Below are 17393 nucleotides of genomic sequence, written 5' to 3'. Positions count from 1 at the left end.
TAGGCAACTTCAATTCCAAGGAAGTACTTGAGATTGCCCAAATCCTTAATTCGAAAATGGTTGTGAAGAAACTTTTTCAGTTTTTCAACTGTGGTAGTGTCATTTCCTGTGATGATCATATCATCAACGTAGAGTAGTATTGCTGTAAAGGAAGCCCCTTGTACCTTAGTAAACAGAGAGTAATCTGCTTTGGATTGTTGAAATCCAAAGCTCTTGATGGCTGTGGAAAATTTTGAGAACCAATTACGTGATGCCTGCTTTAAACCGTAAATGGACTTCTGAAGCCGACACACAATATTCGCCCCCTGACGAGGAAGGCCAGGAGGAGGCTGCATGTAAACCTCTTCATTCAAATCACCGTGAAGGAAGGCATTTTGAACGTCGAGTTGGTGTAAGGGCCAGTGACGAACAGTAGCAACATCAAGCAAGCATTTGAGAGTAACTAACTTGGCAACAGGGGAGAAGGTGTCTGTGTAGTCAAGTCCTTCCAATTGTGTGTAACCCTTGGCAACGAGGCGAGCTTTGAACCGGTCGATGGTGCCATCAGAGTGATATTTAAGCTTATAAACCCATCTGCTCCCAATGGCACGTTTACCTGCTGGTAAGGGACATAATATCCAGGTATTGTTCAGTTCAAGAGCTGTTAATTCAGCTTGCATGGCATCCTGCCAGCGGGGATCAGAGGCAGCCTGTGCAAATGATGTAGGCTCACTGTGGGCAGAAAGGCTTGTAATGAAAGCACGGTGAGATGGAGATAAATGAGCATAAGAAACAAATTTAGATAAAGGATGGTGAGTACCTGAACGAGAACATGACGAGCCAGGGGGAAGCAAGGCGGCATGAAAGCAGTGATAATCTTGGAGGTGGGAGGGGCGGGTATGGGTTCGAGTACTTCGGCGTGGGAGAGTAGGCGATGTGGAAACAGGTGGTGATAAAGGTGGCTCAACAAGGCTAGGGATGTTGATAGGAGATGATGGCAGAGCATGGTTTGAGGGAGGAGAAAGCATAGGAGAGGAAAGTGTGTCATCGTTGGAGGAGGGAATGGATAGTGTTTGAGGGGGAATAGGAGTTGATAAGGGTAAGCTGGAGGTGAAAGTGTTTGGCTGATCGGGCAGTGTGCCTTGTAGTTGAGTAGAGAAGGGGAATATAGATTCATGGAAAGTGACATCTCGGCTAGAGAAGAATGTGTGAGTTGAGAGATCATAAAGGCGATATGCTTTTTGACCCAAAGGATAACCCACAAAAACACATTTACGTGCTCTAGAATCAAATTTGTGTGAAGGTGTAATAGTGGTGGCATAACAAAGACAGCCAAAAACCTTCATGTGATGGTATGTAGGTATGGTATTGTGCAGCTTCTCATATGGTGAAGCTTTTGAAAGAATGGGTGTAGGTAAGCGATTGATGATATAGGCTGCAGTGAGTATACTTTCCCCCCAAAATTGAAGTGGCAAACAAGCTTGGAAGCGTAGAGCGCGAGCAACGTTTAAAAGATGACGATGCTTGCGCTCTACGACACTATTTTGTTGTGGTGTGGCTGGACAGGAGTGTTGAAAGAGAATTCCTAAATCATTGAAAAAGGGTCGCATGGAAGTAAACTCACTCCCATTGTCTGCTCTCACACATTTAACATTACATTGAAATTGTGTTTTGACAAACGCAATAAAGGACTTGAGTAAGGTTTGCGTTTCAGATTTAAGCTTCATAAGATGGATCCAAGTGTAACGTGAGTAATCGTCTACAATAGTTAAAAAATATCGAGCACCCGAGTGTGTATGTGTGCGATGAGGACCCCATATGTCACAATGGATAAGATCAAAAGATGCATGTGAGGAAATAGAACTCATATTGAAAGGTAGTCTGGTTTGTTTTGCCATAGGGCAGATGTCACAATGCATAGGATGATGAATAGAAAAATTAGGAATAGTCTTAGATAAAAATTGTAATGGTGCAGCAGAGGGGTGTCCTAAGCGACAGTGCCATAAATCTGGGATGGTGGAAATGGTGTTGGCTTGAATTTTTGATGGTGGCTTGATAGCAGTGTGCTCGGATAGATAGTATAAGCCATTATGCTCCTTCCCCAGGCCAATCATCTTCATCGTGTTCAGGTCCTGCAAGATACAGAAGTTAGGATGGAAAGTGATGATACAATTTAGGTCACGGGTGAGTTTACTGACTGAGAGAAGATTAACTTGAAAGGATGGTATGTGGAGAACATTCTTGACGCACAAGTGTTGATTAACTTGTGCATTACCAACTGATAAGGTTTTTAAATGTGAGCCATCAGGTAAATGAACAATATCATGACGTGGTGTTTGAGATAGTAAATGAGAGGAAGATGATATATGATCGCTAGCACCGCTGTCAATGATCCATGTTTTATGACATTTAGAAGTTTGTTTACCTGTCACATTTCCACAGAACTGATTTTTACCAAGTAATGCCCTTATTTGATTGTATTCCTCTTCTGTAAACTGAAGAAAGGTCTGATGTCCGCTTGCTGCTGTGTTGGGTTTGACTGCGTTGCTGGCATTATTGACTGCAAGCCGTTTGTGTCGATTTGGTGGTTTGATTTCTTTGCCATGAAATTTATGTCCTGGTGGAAATCCAATGATATAATAGCAACGATCAACTGTGTGTGTATCTCCCTCACAGTGTGAGCAAAATAAAGATTTGCCCTTGCTGTTTTGTAGCCGTGTGGATTGTCTATTCTCTGTGATCCTTGTGTTCCTTTTCACATTCATGGCATGAATGGGGCTGTCAGTGGCTTCAGTGAGTTGCCGTTGTTTTTCCTCTTGAAGCAGGAGTGAATATATCTTCCTGATGTTAGGGAGTGGCTGCATCAACAGGATCTGTCCACGGACAGCAGAATACGTATCATTCAGCCCCATGAGGAATTGGAAAATTCGTTCATGTTCTTCTCTTTCAGCAATCTGTTTTAGTCCTGCACAGTTACATAAAGGTGGATCATTGTATGATCCTAATTCATCCCAAAAGGACTTGAGTGCTGAATAATAAGCTGCTATGGTTTGTTGTTGTTGACGATGTTCCACGATCCCTCGTTTGAGCTCAAATATGCGTGAGAGATTTCCTTGTGAGAAACGCTCACTGAGATCTGCCCAGACATCAGCAGCAGTATCAGAGAAGATTACAGTATTTGTCAAGGATGGACTGATGGAGTTGAGGATCCATGACTTTACGATCTGATTGCATCGTCTCCAAGCTCTATATTTAGGATCTGTCTCTGAAGGTGCTTTTAATGTGCCATCAATGAAACCAAGCTTATTCTTGGCCTCCAGAGACATCATCATGGCACGGCTCCATGTTGCATGATTATCACCTTCCAAAAGTTGGTTGACAATGGCGTGATTGATGTGATCTGAGGGATGGATGTAATAAGGATCATAAAAATCCATTGTTTCTGTCATGGTGATGTTGGCGGAAGCAAAATAATGAGCAATATTAGGTGTTGAACCACTGCTCTGATACCATAAAGAAAGCAAGAAAATTGACAGAGGAAGTTTGAAGAATAGCAGGGCAGACTTATTATTCAATGTATTTGATACACTCCGTATACATAGTTTATATAGGAAAGTTCTTGTCTAAATAAGTAAACTGACAGACTAGCAACTAATATTTAGGACTTAATTACAGCAATAACAATCAAACTAAATCTCTAAGATACGATTTACAAATCAAGCTTTAATTGTTTTGATTCCAAATCTTAACAACTTATGCCACCGTTTTTAAATTCCCAATATTCAAGTCTAGGCAAACGTTTCTACCAACTTTTGTCTTGTGTAGCCAAAACAAAGTTGAAGCTACTAAATTAACCTCTTACAAACATCAAGGACAGAGATTATTGCGTATCTTCTTCTGTTGATGAGATTTCTTTGTTTTAGCATGGGTATTTTCTCTAAGGATTAAGATTTGAATTTTGTAACATAATCTGTTTGATAATAACCCTATGTACAGTTGGCCTGGTGGTGCAAACGAATCACTTGTATAAGTTCTAGATTTTAATCAGTACTGAATGTATATCTGTTTCTTCGGTACTCACTCTTGTAAAACATAAATAGTTTTTTTTCTTGCTAACAACATGCAAGAAAGAACCTGCATTGTTATGTGAAGAAACCTAGTTGTGTTTGTGTGCTATTTATACAAGACAGGTAGAAGACTATGAAGGTGCATGTAACATGTCCGGTTCCTTTAGTCGACCAACGGCATGCAGATGATGGAAGAAGACTTTGAAGGTTTAACAATTGCTAACAATATGCAGGCAGATATGGAAGAAGACTTTGAAAAAAAAGAGAAGAAAAACTACTGTGCCCGTCCAGTGAAGGGTTAGCTTGATTAAATTCGTTGTAGAAGAATTACTTTGACTAAAAGCATATAACGACCAACGGCATTCCTTTTAATTTGTTGGTGAGAAGTTAATTTCCACATTCAGATTGATACGCATCACATGTGATACAACAAATACAAATAATACATACATAATTCTATTTACTTTAGAATTTTATTATCAAATATTAAAAAAAAAAACTAGAAAACTCGAAAATTAAAAAAAATTAATAAAAATCCTCAAAAAACTAGAAAAATCCAAAATTAAAAAAGAAAAATCGAAACTAACCTGGAAAATATTTTCTGAGTCTAATTTAAATAATTTTTTGATCATATTTAGTTATAACGAGCTAATCCTTTTATAAAAACTGGGCTGATAGAATGTCCTTGTAAAATCTGATTACAATATTTAATATATATTAACAAACTATTGTTGCCATAATTGTCTTGGCGTCCATCCTTCCCATGGCGGCTTGAGCCTTGTGTGTTGGTGGAAAAACGACTTAGCTCAAACATCCTTTTTTCTTGAATCATGATTGAGCTCACCTGTATCCCAATATTCTTGCTGCAAGGCTTCCAGAATAGGTTTTGTAATAAATAGTTCGTTTACCTCCCCGAAATATATAATTTGTTATTGACAATATTTTAATTATTTTTCTTGATTTCAATACTAGATATAAAAATATATATGCCGATTCATGTTTTATCCGTTTGGAGTTATAATATTTTTGTTTTAGCATGGCTATTTTCTCTAAGGATTAACATTTGAATTTTGTAACATTATCTGTTTGATAATAACCCTCTGTACAGTTGGCCTGGTGGTGCAAACGAATCACTTGTGTAAGTTTTAGATTTTAATCAGTGAATGTATATCTGCTTCGTTGGCACTCACTCTTGTAAAACATAAATAGTTTTTTTTCTTGTTGAGTATCGCTACTACTACCTTAAAAAGAACAAGAAATTGAAACGTGTAATAAAAGGAAAGAGGCATTTGCTTATGATATATTATTCAAGATATATAGGATAGCAAGGAAATTAAACAGCTGAGAATTAATACAGAAACGAAACATTAGGAGATCAAGCCTAGTTGAGAACTAGAAATCACAAGAACCCCTCTAAGAAAATGGAGGAAATACGATTTAGATCCATCTTATTATTTGGCTATAGGTGGCGCTTGACTGTACCGTAAATTGGGATCAGGAGCTGGATTTCCCCCACTTCCGGGAATTGTCCTCTTCTCAAACGCATGGAATCCGATTCTTGAATGCTCCATTTTATTGAGATATCGGACGGCATAGCAGGTTCTTGCACCGGGTCCAAAAGCTCCGAAAAGCAGCAAAATTGCTAACAATATGGAAGAAAGAACCTTCATTGTTATATGGCGATGGATGGGTAGAGAGTTTGTCTGCTATTTATACAAGGCAGGCAGATGATGGAAGAAGACTTTGAAGGTGTAACAACAAGTCCTCCACCAACGGCATTCCTTTTAATTTGTTGGTGAGAATTTCCACATTCAGATTGATACATCACATGTGATACTACAAATACAAATAATACATACATACTTCTTTTTACTTTAGAATTTTATTATCAAATATTAAAAAAAAACTAGAAAACTCGAAAATAAAAAAAATATATAAAAATCCTCAAAAAACTAGAAAAATCCAAAATTAAAAAAGAAAAATAACAAAACTAACCTGGAAAATATTTTCTAAGTCTAATTTAAATAATTTTTTGATCATATTTAGTTATAATGAGCTAATCCTTTTATAAAACTGGGCTGATAGAATGTCCTTGTAAAATCTAAGTACATTTAATATATATATATATATATATATATATATAATATATATATATATATATATATATATATATATATATTCTTTTGGTCTTTCAAAGACGCGTTATGCAAGAAATTATTATTGTCAAAAAGACCGTTGGCTGGAATTAATGCTGAAATAGCCTTTTGAAGTCATCCCTCCAATGGCAAGTGCAAACTATTGGAGTAGACTAGCAAATTGCTCTTTGTACTGGTTTGCCAATTTCTTTGCTGATATGTTTGTAGAAATGAATTTAATTATCTAAAAATTAAGTAAATATAACTGAATAAATATTTAATTTTATTAAAATACATGATTGAATATAATTTTAATTTAAAATACTCATATAGAATAATAAAATAATATTTTTCATAATTATCTAGTCTTGATAAACAAGGTTTATGCCTAATATTTTAGTTTTTTATTTTTAACAAGAGAATTTTATGCACTATATAATTTTAAGTTTTTCATAGTTTCTTAACTTTTTTATTTGTCTAGTGTTAACCCATGTTGTTGGCCAGTAAATAACATGAGCTCGAAATCTAATTATGTTAGAGCTGGCTTGATATGTACTATTTTACCAAATGATATTTGATCATCCCATTCAAAATATGATTTGGTTTAAAAAAATAATTAAGACCTGTCGTTTCAAACTCCTGCCTAACTCGATCAGGCTCAAGTGTTAAATAACAAAATAAAAAGGAAAAATTAAAAAAATAAAACGAGAATTCATGGAGCAAAATGAAAAGAAAACACCATATTAGATCTACTCCTGCCAACTTAATCTAACCTGCTAAATGTGCGGTGAGGATCATTGCATAACTATAATGAGTTAACCTAGTTTAGCTAGTTATCTCTTTTATTTTTTATTTTTTATTTTTTATTTTTTATTTTTTTTTTCATTGGTTGGATTTTCATTTGGCTTGGGTGATATAAAGATTAGATATAGAAAAACGGATAATCAAAATAAAAAAAAAGTTATTAAAAAACAATGATCAAATAATAATAAAAAAATCCTTTATCATTTCCTTTCTTATCGGTGAGATTTTATTGAGCTTATGTGTGATAAAGTTTCGAATCAAATTAAAAAGTTATGAAAAAATTAAAGATTAAATAAAAAATTTAATAGTTACCAATACTAATAAGAAAAATTGATGAGGAACCGAATTAAGAAAAATAAATAGCATATGTGAGAGAACCATCATATTTGAGCGACACGTGCAGCTTTCTTCAGACCCGATATTGTCCTTTTTTTATGTTGCCATAATTGTCTTTGTCATCCCTCCTTCCCATGGCGGCTTGTGAGTTGGTGGAAAAACGACTTGGCTCAGACATTTTTTCTTTTTCTTTTTCTTCTCTTTCCTCTGTATCCTTTTCCTTTATTTTTGTGCAATACCTGGAAGAAATTAAAAAGACTACTGTGCCCTTCCCCACGGTCCCATGTATTTTTTCAATAATATCTAGTGAATTCGTTGTAGAAGAATTACTTATGCCTTGTTTGTTTCAAGGAAACTGAATTTCAGGAATTCAGTTTCCTCATTTTCCAATGTTTGGCAACCATCCGGAAAGTTAGTCAAAGGAAAGTTAATTCCTTAACTTTCCGGTCAACAAGGAAATTACTTTCAGCCGTAGGAAAGTGTTTTCCTTTCCTTATCAAAAGGAAAACACTTTCCTTTGTTAATAAAACACATCTTCTCCTGGTCTCAGCACTCTAAACATCTCCTGCAAGGCCTTCCGCTTATCCACCACATTTTCGAAACCCATAACCTATGGGAATAGCATCAAAGTAACAATCTTGGAAGGGCAAATCAGTCGCCTCGTCCTCAACGCACCAGTGATCAATCAATGCAATGTAAATCAGGTTATCCAAAATGTTAAAATCACTAGGTGCGAAAAAAATCTTTTACCAATGCTCACTCGATGCTCTTGCAGTAAACCTTTGCAAGCAAATGTTGCCGGGATGAAGCCATAAACAGCTGATTGAGAAATCAAGATTTCCCACCTGCAAATTTTGACAAGAAATTACTTCCCATTGCTACAGATAATTCAAGCACAACTAAGGATTCAGAAAGGAACCTTGCCGCCATTGGAGCCAACTTTTTCAGACAGGAGAAATGCCAAATCCCCACTTCCACAACACGGGTCCAGCACGCAGTCTCCCATTTTCGGTGTGCGCACACAATCTCCCATTTTCGGTGTCCCAATATCATTCTCTTTTTTTTCTTACAAGAAAAAAATGAAAGAAAGAAAACACGTTAATTACCCAGTCGAAGATACGGCCATAGGTTTCCAGATACGATGCTGACCCAAACTCAACAAATCATTCAACTGTGCAGAACAAAAAGGGGGGGATGCGGTTGAAGAGCAGCTGGCGTTCATTAGCTCAACGATTGGATGGGTATGGGAAGGTGTCGTCGACAGGATGAAAATTTGTAACCAAAACTTAGCTGCAGCAACGGAGCCTTATTTCTGTTTCTAACTAGTTTGGCAGCAGAGAAAACAAGGGAAAACCTGAGGGAAAAGTGAGGAAATTACGAAGGGTCTAATTTGTCTTGCATAATCTGCAAAACCTCTATGGGTTTTACTGTTAACTCAATTTTCTCATCTGGGTACTCTTTGAAGCTCCCAAAACCTCTCTTAAAAACTAAACTCGATAAAGCAACGATAATCAGTATCGTAGACCTCTACCATGTCCTTTCTGTTTTTATCTTCTCAAACTTTGTAGTCAATAAAGAGACCAAAGACTATAATAAAATAAGTTATATATAAATATAGGATACAATAAAAAAATTTATCATTATACTTTTTAGATTTTATTTTTTTATTATAAGTGATTAAATATATATATTAAATATTATATATATATATATATATATATTAGATAAACTTGAAAAAAAAATTAATTCATTAATAAATTATTTTCCAGTTTATTTTCCATAACACAAACAAACACTGGAAAGTGTTTTCCAGTTCACTTTCCATAACACTACCAAACATCGGAAAATACTTTCCCGGAATTCACTTTCCAGGAATTCACTTTCCCCGGAATTCACTTTCCAAAAGGAATTCACTTTCCTGCAAACAAACGGAGCCTTAGTCTAAAAGCATATAATGAAGGGACATCTGATTATTTTTAACCATGGTTTTAATTGATTTCTTTGATATTTGAGTACAATCTCCTTTAATTACTTGCCAATCTAACGAAGTCAAGTAGCTGTATTGTACCTATCAAACTCCTCGATTTTATTTTTTTGGTGAAAGTTTTGTCAACGACGCATGGGCCTATGGGCTAGACACAATTACATTTGGGCCAATCTCTGTTAATATTAAGGCATAGTAGGGTTCGCACTATATGGGCCTCTAGCCCTTCTTTCGGCTTCATTTATGGGCTTATTTGAGGATGTTTATGCTCTTAGATGATTAGATCTTTAAAATATATATAATGAAGATATTTTGCGGGGAAAGGAAAAATGAACTCAGACAGAAGGCATTTTTTTAATTCTTTTGCCAAGATATAACTTGATTATTTAAACACGTTAGGATGTGGTTCGGGTCAAAAAATTTCATGAATATAAAAAAACAATATTTGAACGTTGTTAATGTTTTTTTTATTAAAAAATAATTTAAACCTTATGAGGGTTAATTTTGAGGGTCCAAAAGTAACATAACAACTTGTAAAAACATAATTGGCTACCCAAAAAAAAATAAGATAACATTTTTTTTAATATTAAAATAATAATATATTGGATTGACTTGAATCAATTCGGGTTAACAAGTTAAATTCACCACATTAGTCTTAAGACTTTGATAACCCTACAAAAAACAAATAAAAACAAATTATGAAGTTTGATTTTCAATTAACTCAATATTTAAAGATAAAATTAAAAGGAAATTTTTTTAAAAAAAAAACATAGTTAACTTGTCAAACTCGTGACCGCGTCATGAGACGAGACAACCCAATAAAAAAATAAATTCAATGTTGAAGGACTCATGATCCGAGTTATGAGAACGTTATAATCTCTAAGAAAAAAGTTGAAAAAACGACCCGATTTAATTAAGGTAAAAATACCAAAACTTGTGACCTTGATCATAAGACCAAGATATTTTCATAGAAAGCAAATTAAAACTATAAAGTTTAATTCTCAACTGATTCAATGTTTAATAATGAAATTAAAAAAAAAATAACTCGAATAAACTCGGGTTAACCTATTAAACATTATTCATAGGTCACAAGGCCAGAATAACCTAATAGAAATTAAACAAAATAAATTATGAAGTTTAATTTTCAATTATAAACACACACACATGAAAATAAGATATATCTCACTTTCGTGACATGGATCATAGATTTAATGGATTAATCCATATCATGAAAATGAGATAATTTGTTATTAAGTTATCTCACTTTCGTGGCATGGATCATAAAAAGTTATCTCATTTTCATGACATGGATTAATCCATCAAATATAAAAGTAAGATAACTTAATAACAAATCTATAATTCATGTCATGAAAGTGAGATACCTTAATAAAAAAAATTAAGTGTGTGTGTGTATATATATATAAACATTCATTGAAATAAATAGATAAATAAGTATTACCAATTAATAGTTTTATAAAAAAAAAATTATAGTAAAACCCCTATTCTATAGATTGTTTTTATATGCTATTGTCTCTCGTCCTCGTTCTCTTCTTTCAACATTTTGTTTGAAAATTAAAATGGATTTAATAGGTGAATTAAGCTAATAAAAACCCCGGTCAACTGGTTTTTGCCTTACAAATGTCTTTTCCAAGTTTAATTTAAAACTCAACAGATGAAACTCCAGATTACTATTTTTGCAAGGACAAATTTAATAACTAAGTTTGTAATCATTCTCGAGTATTTTTGTACTATAATACTTAAAAAAAAAACTAGATAAAATAACACATTATATAAATATTTTAAAAAATAACATAATTTAAAGATTTGCAAATAATATTTGTAAATATATATAAATATATATATATATATAAGACCTTCTCATATGCTAAAAATAAACCAACATAATTTATAATAAAAAAAAATGAAGAAAAAGACCACAAAACATATTAAAGCTCCAATTATTACACTATGTTGAAAAAATCTTGGAAAATTAAATCCAACGATTTCAAGGAAAGTTATTAATGATGACTAAAGTAAGTTACAAGAGCTATTTGAATATAAATAAATACTAAATGGCTAAATATATGACTAATATGACCTACTTTGATTATTAATTTTGATTTTGTTTTGTGAAATTTATCTTATTAATATCATTTAAACAATACCAATAATATTATCATTAGAATTTTAGGGTCTCCATGTTCTTTCTCTTTCTCTTTTTTCTTTTTTTATTTATTTTTCTCTCTCCTCTCTCTCTCTTTATTATAAATTGTATTAGTCCATTGTTTTGAATTTGAGAGAATAGTAAATAACACAGACTCACAAGCTGCATATATTATCCGTGATTCTCTAACCTAAGTATTCTAAATAATTTTCTGTACTTCGTTATTTTAATTTTTTTAGTGAAAAAAACAAAAAAAACAACTCAACATTCTCCACCTACTCTCACCACACACTGGAATCGAGCAAACCATCACCATCTCGAACAAATAACAATTTCTTTTATATTTGAGGGTCTAGCCCATTGGTCAACTGTAAGGCTTGTTTTTGCGAACGTCCTAGGTTCGATCCTCAAGAGTATCAGTCTGTCACTCCCGCGGTGCCTTACCTGCCTACTGGGCTTGCAGGATGTTCAGTAGCCCCTGAAATTAGTTGTGGTGCGCGTAAGCTAGTCCGAACACCTAGGGTTATAAAAAAAAAACAACTTCTTTCCAAAAAATAATCAGTACTCGTCCAAGAAGGCTTCATATTTGTTGTAAAACATCCACCATCAATCCCAAGCCACCATCTTGACACCCACTTACATTACCATACACAACAAATTACCACCCCTAAATCAACAAGAAGTTAAAAAGCAAAAAACAAAATGAGGGAATTCTTTCCGTACCAAACCTCTTACCTATCAGATCTCCTGGAGAAAGCAGATCTGTCAAGCAAAGAGCAAGGATCCCATCACCCCTAATAGGCGAAGGAGATGGAGGGAAGTCACCTCCCAAAAGAAAGAGAGAGAAAAAAAATAAAAGACCAAACTTTAGAGCAGCTCTGAGTGTTTGTGGTTGTTTACCTCCAAGGATTTTGATCCGAGATTGAAGTGTTAGAAGTTATTGTTTTGGGGTGTTTTAATATTTAGAAGAAAGAATGTTCTTTCTCCGATGATGCATTCTCTTCTTTAACTTTTATTTTATTATAGAAAACTTTCAAGAGAATTAACCAAATTGAAATATATTTTTAGCAAAATGATGTTTAAGCAACGAAGCTCGTTCGCTTTGTGTTTGTTAATTTTTTTTTAAATAAACAGTTTAAAATTAATTTTTTTATTATTTTAATATTTTAATGTTAAAAATAAATTTTAAAAAATAAAAAAAATATTATTTTATGTATTATTAAACAAAAAATTATTTTAAAAAATATTCGTTAATATACCTTAGCCCTGCACACCAGATATCCATGTATTAGAATAAAATATTGCAAAAAATACATCATTTTTTTTCCTGCTTCGACGCCTATTGTGAGAAATGACAGCAAAGAACCATCAAGAAATGAAATCATTTTATCTTGAGAATATTTTACAAAATCAACATAATTTATTTTTATTATTTTTTAATTAGTATAGAATAAAAAGTATTATCCATTTTAATTTTATTTTCAAAAACAAGGTAAAAAATAAAATAACTAAAACATAAGAGATTTATACCTAAGAAACTTTCTTTTTATATATAAAAAATAAATAATTGATGTCAATTGAACTAGAAATTTACGAGCTAATGAAGGCAGCAACAAATGAATTGACGTGTGAACCCGAGTCACTAATAAAGCCAGCTCAGCATTCCATTTGCCTCTGTGCCTTGTAAGAACTTTTAACAGAAAATCAAAGTTTGACTTCAAACAAATTATATAAACGTATGGCGACCTTTTCTCCTATCAAATTATTGCACATATCAACCAAGCAATCCCTGCCACCAGCTATCACTATCGATGTGCAGTAGGATAACAATAGATGATCCTACACGCTTCTCTAGGGACCGTATCGCATTTTTTTTACATAAAAAATAAAAAAAATATATAGATATTGTGAATGTAATTTTTAGTAGAAGAAAAATAAAACTATACAGGGATTCATAAGATGTGCAAGTTTAAAATGATCTCGTGAACGTGTAAGTTTAAAAATAATTTAAATAACTAATAAAAATATAGTTTAATTAAAAAAATTAAGATAATATTTTTTATTAAAAATTAAAATAAAAATATATTAGATTGACTCATGTCAACTTGAGTTAACCAGTCAAATCCATTACCTAGATTAATAATGAGATTCTAATAACTTTATAGAAATAATTATTTTTTAAAAAAACTTACTGAATCTAATTTTTAATCAACTCAGTGTTTAATAATGAATTTAAAAATAAAACTCAACTGAAAAAAATAAGTTAATTCAACTTAGATTAACCTATCAAACCTGAGTTATGAGATTAGAATAACTTCATAGCAAACTAATTAAAACAAATTATAAAAATCAACTCAATCAACTCAATATTAATTAGTGAAATTAAAAAAATAATTAATTGTTTTTTTAAAAAATCACTAATAATCAATCAAATTCATAATTCAAGTCATAAGAACCAAGATAACATCATAAAACGTAAACTGAAACAAATTATAAAATATAATTTTTAATTAATTAAAAAGGATGCTAAAAATTTTTTTGGTTAATTTGCTCACGACCCGAGTGACGATACCATAATAATCTAATAAAAAATAAAAAAAAAAAAATTTGCATGCCAGAGCCTTTTAATATATTTTAATTAATCCACTAAAATAAACAAATACGGGAGAAAGAAATATTGTCCCCTTGTCTTCGTGACTAAATCCCAGAGCTAGCTAGAGCCCCACATAATAATTACTTTTGTTGCGGATGATAATGATAATTAAGACTTCAATCTTTCTTCTTCTCATTATCTTTAAAAATATCAAGTGCACACAAAAAGACATTATCCAACCAAAAAAAAGTGGTAATTATCTTCATCATCTAAAGTGAAATGATTAAAAATACAAAAAATAGACACAATTGGCCAATGAACCGTTGGTTAAGTGATAGTGATGATCATGGAGTAGAATTGGAGGATAGAATCCTTACTCCACCTCCAAACTAACACTTCCTAGGACGAAAAGAAGAGGAGGTGAGCAAAACGAAAGCTTGTAGACACTAGCTAATTCACCAAGGACTAGCACTCTCTGAAATGGCTAGCAGTTCCTCCAAATATTCAGCCCCTAGATCCTCTAGCACGACGACGTTTTCCGTTTCCCTTCTCATTTCTTTCTCTTTCCTCTTCCTGCTCTCGGCTTTCCTGTTCATTGAATGTCTTTTCTTCATTGCTAAAATCGGTGACTGTCCTTCTTGGAAGCCATAGCCCTTTTCTTTGAGTGACTCGTAGACTTTCTGGGCAGGAAAATTTAGTACTGCCATTGAACCTCTCATTGCAAATGCAGCTTGATCATAAGCCAAGGCCGCCGCCTCGGCAGTATCGAATGTTCCTAGCCAAACTCTCACACCGTTTCTTGTCGAATCCCTTATCTCGGCGGCGTACTTGCCCCAGGGCCGCCTTCTAACCCCTCTGTAAGAGATTTCTCGGGGTTGTTCCCGTTGATAATCAGCTCTTGAACTTACCTCATCGTAGTTGGAATTGGTAGATGACGTGGTATCAAAAGAGTTGATGGGGGCCTCATTGAGGAGTCCTAACAGAAGCATTTCCTGGGAATCATTTTCGTTAAAAGGGAGGGGTTGGCTGTAGAAGTTCTGTGCGTTACACGAGGAAGAATCAAGGGAGTTGAAGGAAGAAGACGATTCCGGGGAGAATTGCGAGTTTTGGTAGTGAAAAAATGAAGAATCCATCAAGGGATTGAGGTGGGAATTGTTTTGGTGTTTGAATGGCTGGTTTTTCTCTGGTAGCTAGCTAGTCTCTGGTCATGGGACATAATGTTTGAAAACAAGGCAGTTTATATAGGCACAAGAGAGGAAGATCCTCAAGTTATCTTTATTTTTAAAGGAAAGTGGTATGCTTTTTTTTGTTTTTTTTTTTTTGTGAAGGAAAGTGGTATGCCCTATGGTGAAAAAGACATATTACATGAACATGGTTACTATGGGGCATTTTCAATAAATCTGGTCGTTAAAGTGGCCTATGAATGGGTTGATGCACGTGAGTCAAAGAGCCAATGGGGCATGGCGGCTAGGTCAAAGAAGAATCCATGGTGACATCATCTTGATGATTTCAGTGTTCTTGGTGTTTTGAAGGCTTGCCTACCTGGCACCTTAGCCACGTCCATCTGGCAATGGCACCAGCCATTAATCGATTTGTTATGTCCTTTCTAGCGATTTGCTGTTTCCATTATTATTATTATTTTTTTTAGTTTAACGTGGATGTCCGGGCCAGCTTGCGTGCACTTCGACTAATCCCACGGGCCCTGAAGTTAACGATCATGTAAGCCTCCAGTGGCTATCATATGAGCAACTCCAGAGCTTGAACCTGAGAGCACCGAGGAAGCAAACCTCTTAATCCCAAGCTTTTATCACTGAGCCACCACCTAAATGTTCCTTTTTGTTCACACTTGTTGCAGCAAACAGAATAAGAACACTGATCATTAGCCCAGCTAATGAGTATATATGTGCTCGAAGCTGAATAATCTACTCTTTTTTGTTCGAAAAAGGAAGAACACCCTCTTTTTCTCTTTTTTATTCGGAGATTTTTAGACCTAGAGGACATGGGAAGGTGGTCAATTTCGTTTCAAATTGCTTTCTGTTTTTGTTTTATAATTATTAGAGGTATTTTAATACTATTCTTCATACATTAAATATAAATTTCCAAATACCTAAAAATAAACTATTTACATCCGGATTAATATTAACATTTATATATGAGAATTTTATTTCTCAGAATCCGACCTTAAATCTAAATCTTAATACATATATACAAAGATAATATATATATATATTATTTCTTTAATAATTGACTAACTTTTAAGTTATTAAGTGATAAATCATTAGGAAATGGGCTGCGCCATCTTTTTTCAACTACTAATATTGGCCCGTCTGTATTTCAATACTGAAACATCTAAAAATGTTTCCAGAATATAAAGATATAAAAATTAATTCCAATACTATTTGGTGTAATGTTGTAGCCAATTATTAGTTGTTGATTCATATCTCATAGTTTTAGAAGAAGCAATATTTGTACTTGAAAAATGCTCCAGTTGGATGGTATCAATTCCAAAATAATTTAGGGTTTGACGGTTTATATTTTTTCTAGTCTAGTAAAAAAACAAATATATCAACGATTAAATTTATATTTATCTGCAACTTGAGATAAAACTCGGTTAAGATTTGTCCTTTTTAAAATAATATTTATGAACCATGCATCCAAAAACATTTTAAAATATATCTATTTATCTCTATCTATCAAGTTCTTAATTTTTAATTCACACAAGTGGAAGAGCTTTTTTGTTTTTACTCATTTTGAGTATGTTAATGAGATAAATATATATTATACTAAGAAGTATGAAAAATTACTCCATAACAATTTTCTATGTGATGGGCGCAAACCTTGTGAGATCTCAATAGATAAAGATAAAACAACTTACAAGTTGCTAATATTGAGTAAAACAAACGGCAAGAAATTATAATTACAACATATATATATATATATATATTGAATGGCCATGTCTATTTTCTAGCTCTTCTTCTTGATGATGCATGAACCTATAACATCATCACTTGTGTGGAGTGAAGAGTTTGGAACCTTCTGTCATCTACAGTCTACGTACGGCCACTTTAATTTAAAATCTTTCACGTTTGGTATGATTGAGCAAATTATTATTTAATCTTTGTTTTTTATATAAAAAAAATTAATTAATCCTTTTATTTAAAGACCTCAATGTTACATCATTATATTTTTGTATTTATTGTAATTTAATCTTTCAGTTCATGTTTCCTGACAATTTTTTTCCCCTTTAGACATCCCTCATTTACGGTCAAGTCTTCCAATCTCACTCATTGTCAATGTAACTAAAAGCACATCTAAAAATATTAACAGTGTA

At 33.3% G+C, this 17393-nt stretch overlaps 1 protein-coding gene across 1 annotated transcript; it reads right to left on the bottom strand.

Annotated features, from left to right (window-relative positions):
- Nucleotides 1-14303: 14303 nt before the first annotated feature.
- LOC118044059 (ethylene-response factor C3) lies at nt 14304-15307 on the bottom strand. Its single transcript, XM_035052215.2, has one exon. It carries the CDS (start codon nt 15193-15195, stop codon nt 14518-14520), a length of 678 nt encoding a protein of 225 aa, XP_034908106.1. The 5' UTR covers nt 15196-15307; the 3' UTR covers nt 14304-14517.
- Nucleotides 15308-17393: the final 2086 nt, after the last annotated feature.

Source organism: Populus alba, chromosome 13, assembly GCF_005239225.2.
Source record: "Populus alba chromosome 13, ASM523922v2, whole genome shotgun sequence".
In the NCBI taxonomy this organism is placed as follows: domain Eukaryota; kingdom Viridiplantae; phylum Streptophyta; class Magnoliopsida; order Malpighiales; family Salicaceae; genus Populus; species Populus alba.
Note: the sequence above shows the minus strand (reverse complement) of the source record. Positions and strands in the feature narration are given on the sequence as shown.

Coding starts and splice junctions, on each gene's coding strand:
- LOC118044059 (XM_035052215.2), bottom strand. CDS start 15,195: ATGGATTCTTCATTTTTTCACTACCAAAACTCGCAATTCTCCCCGGAA.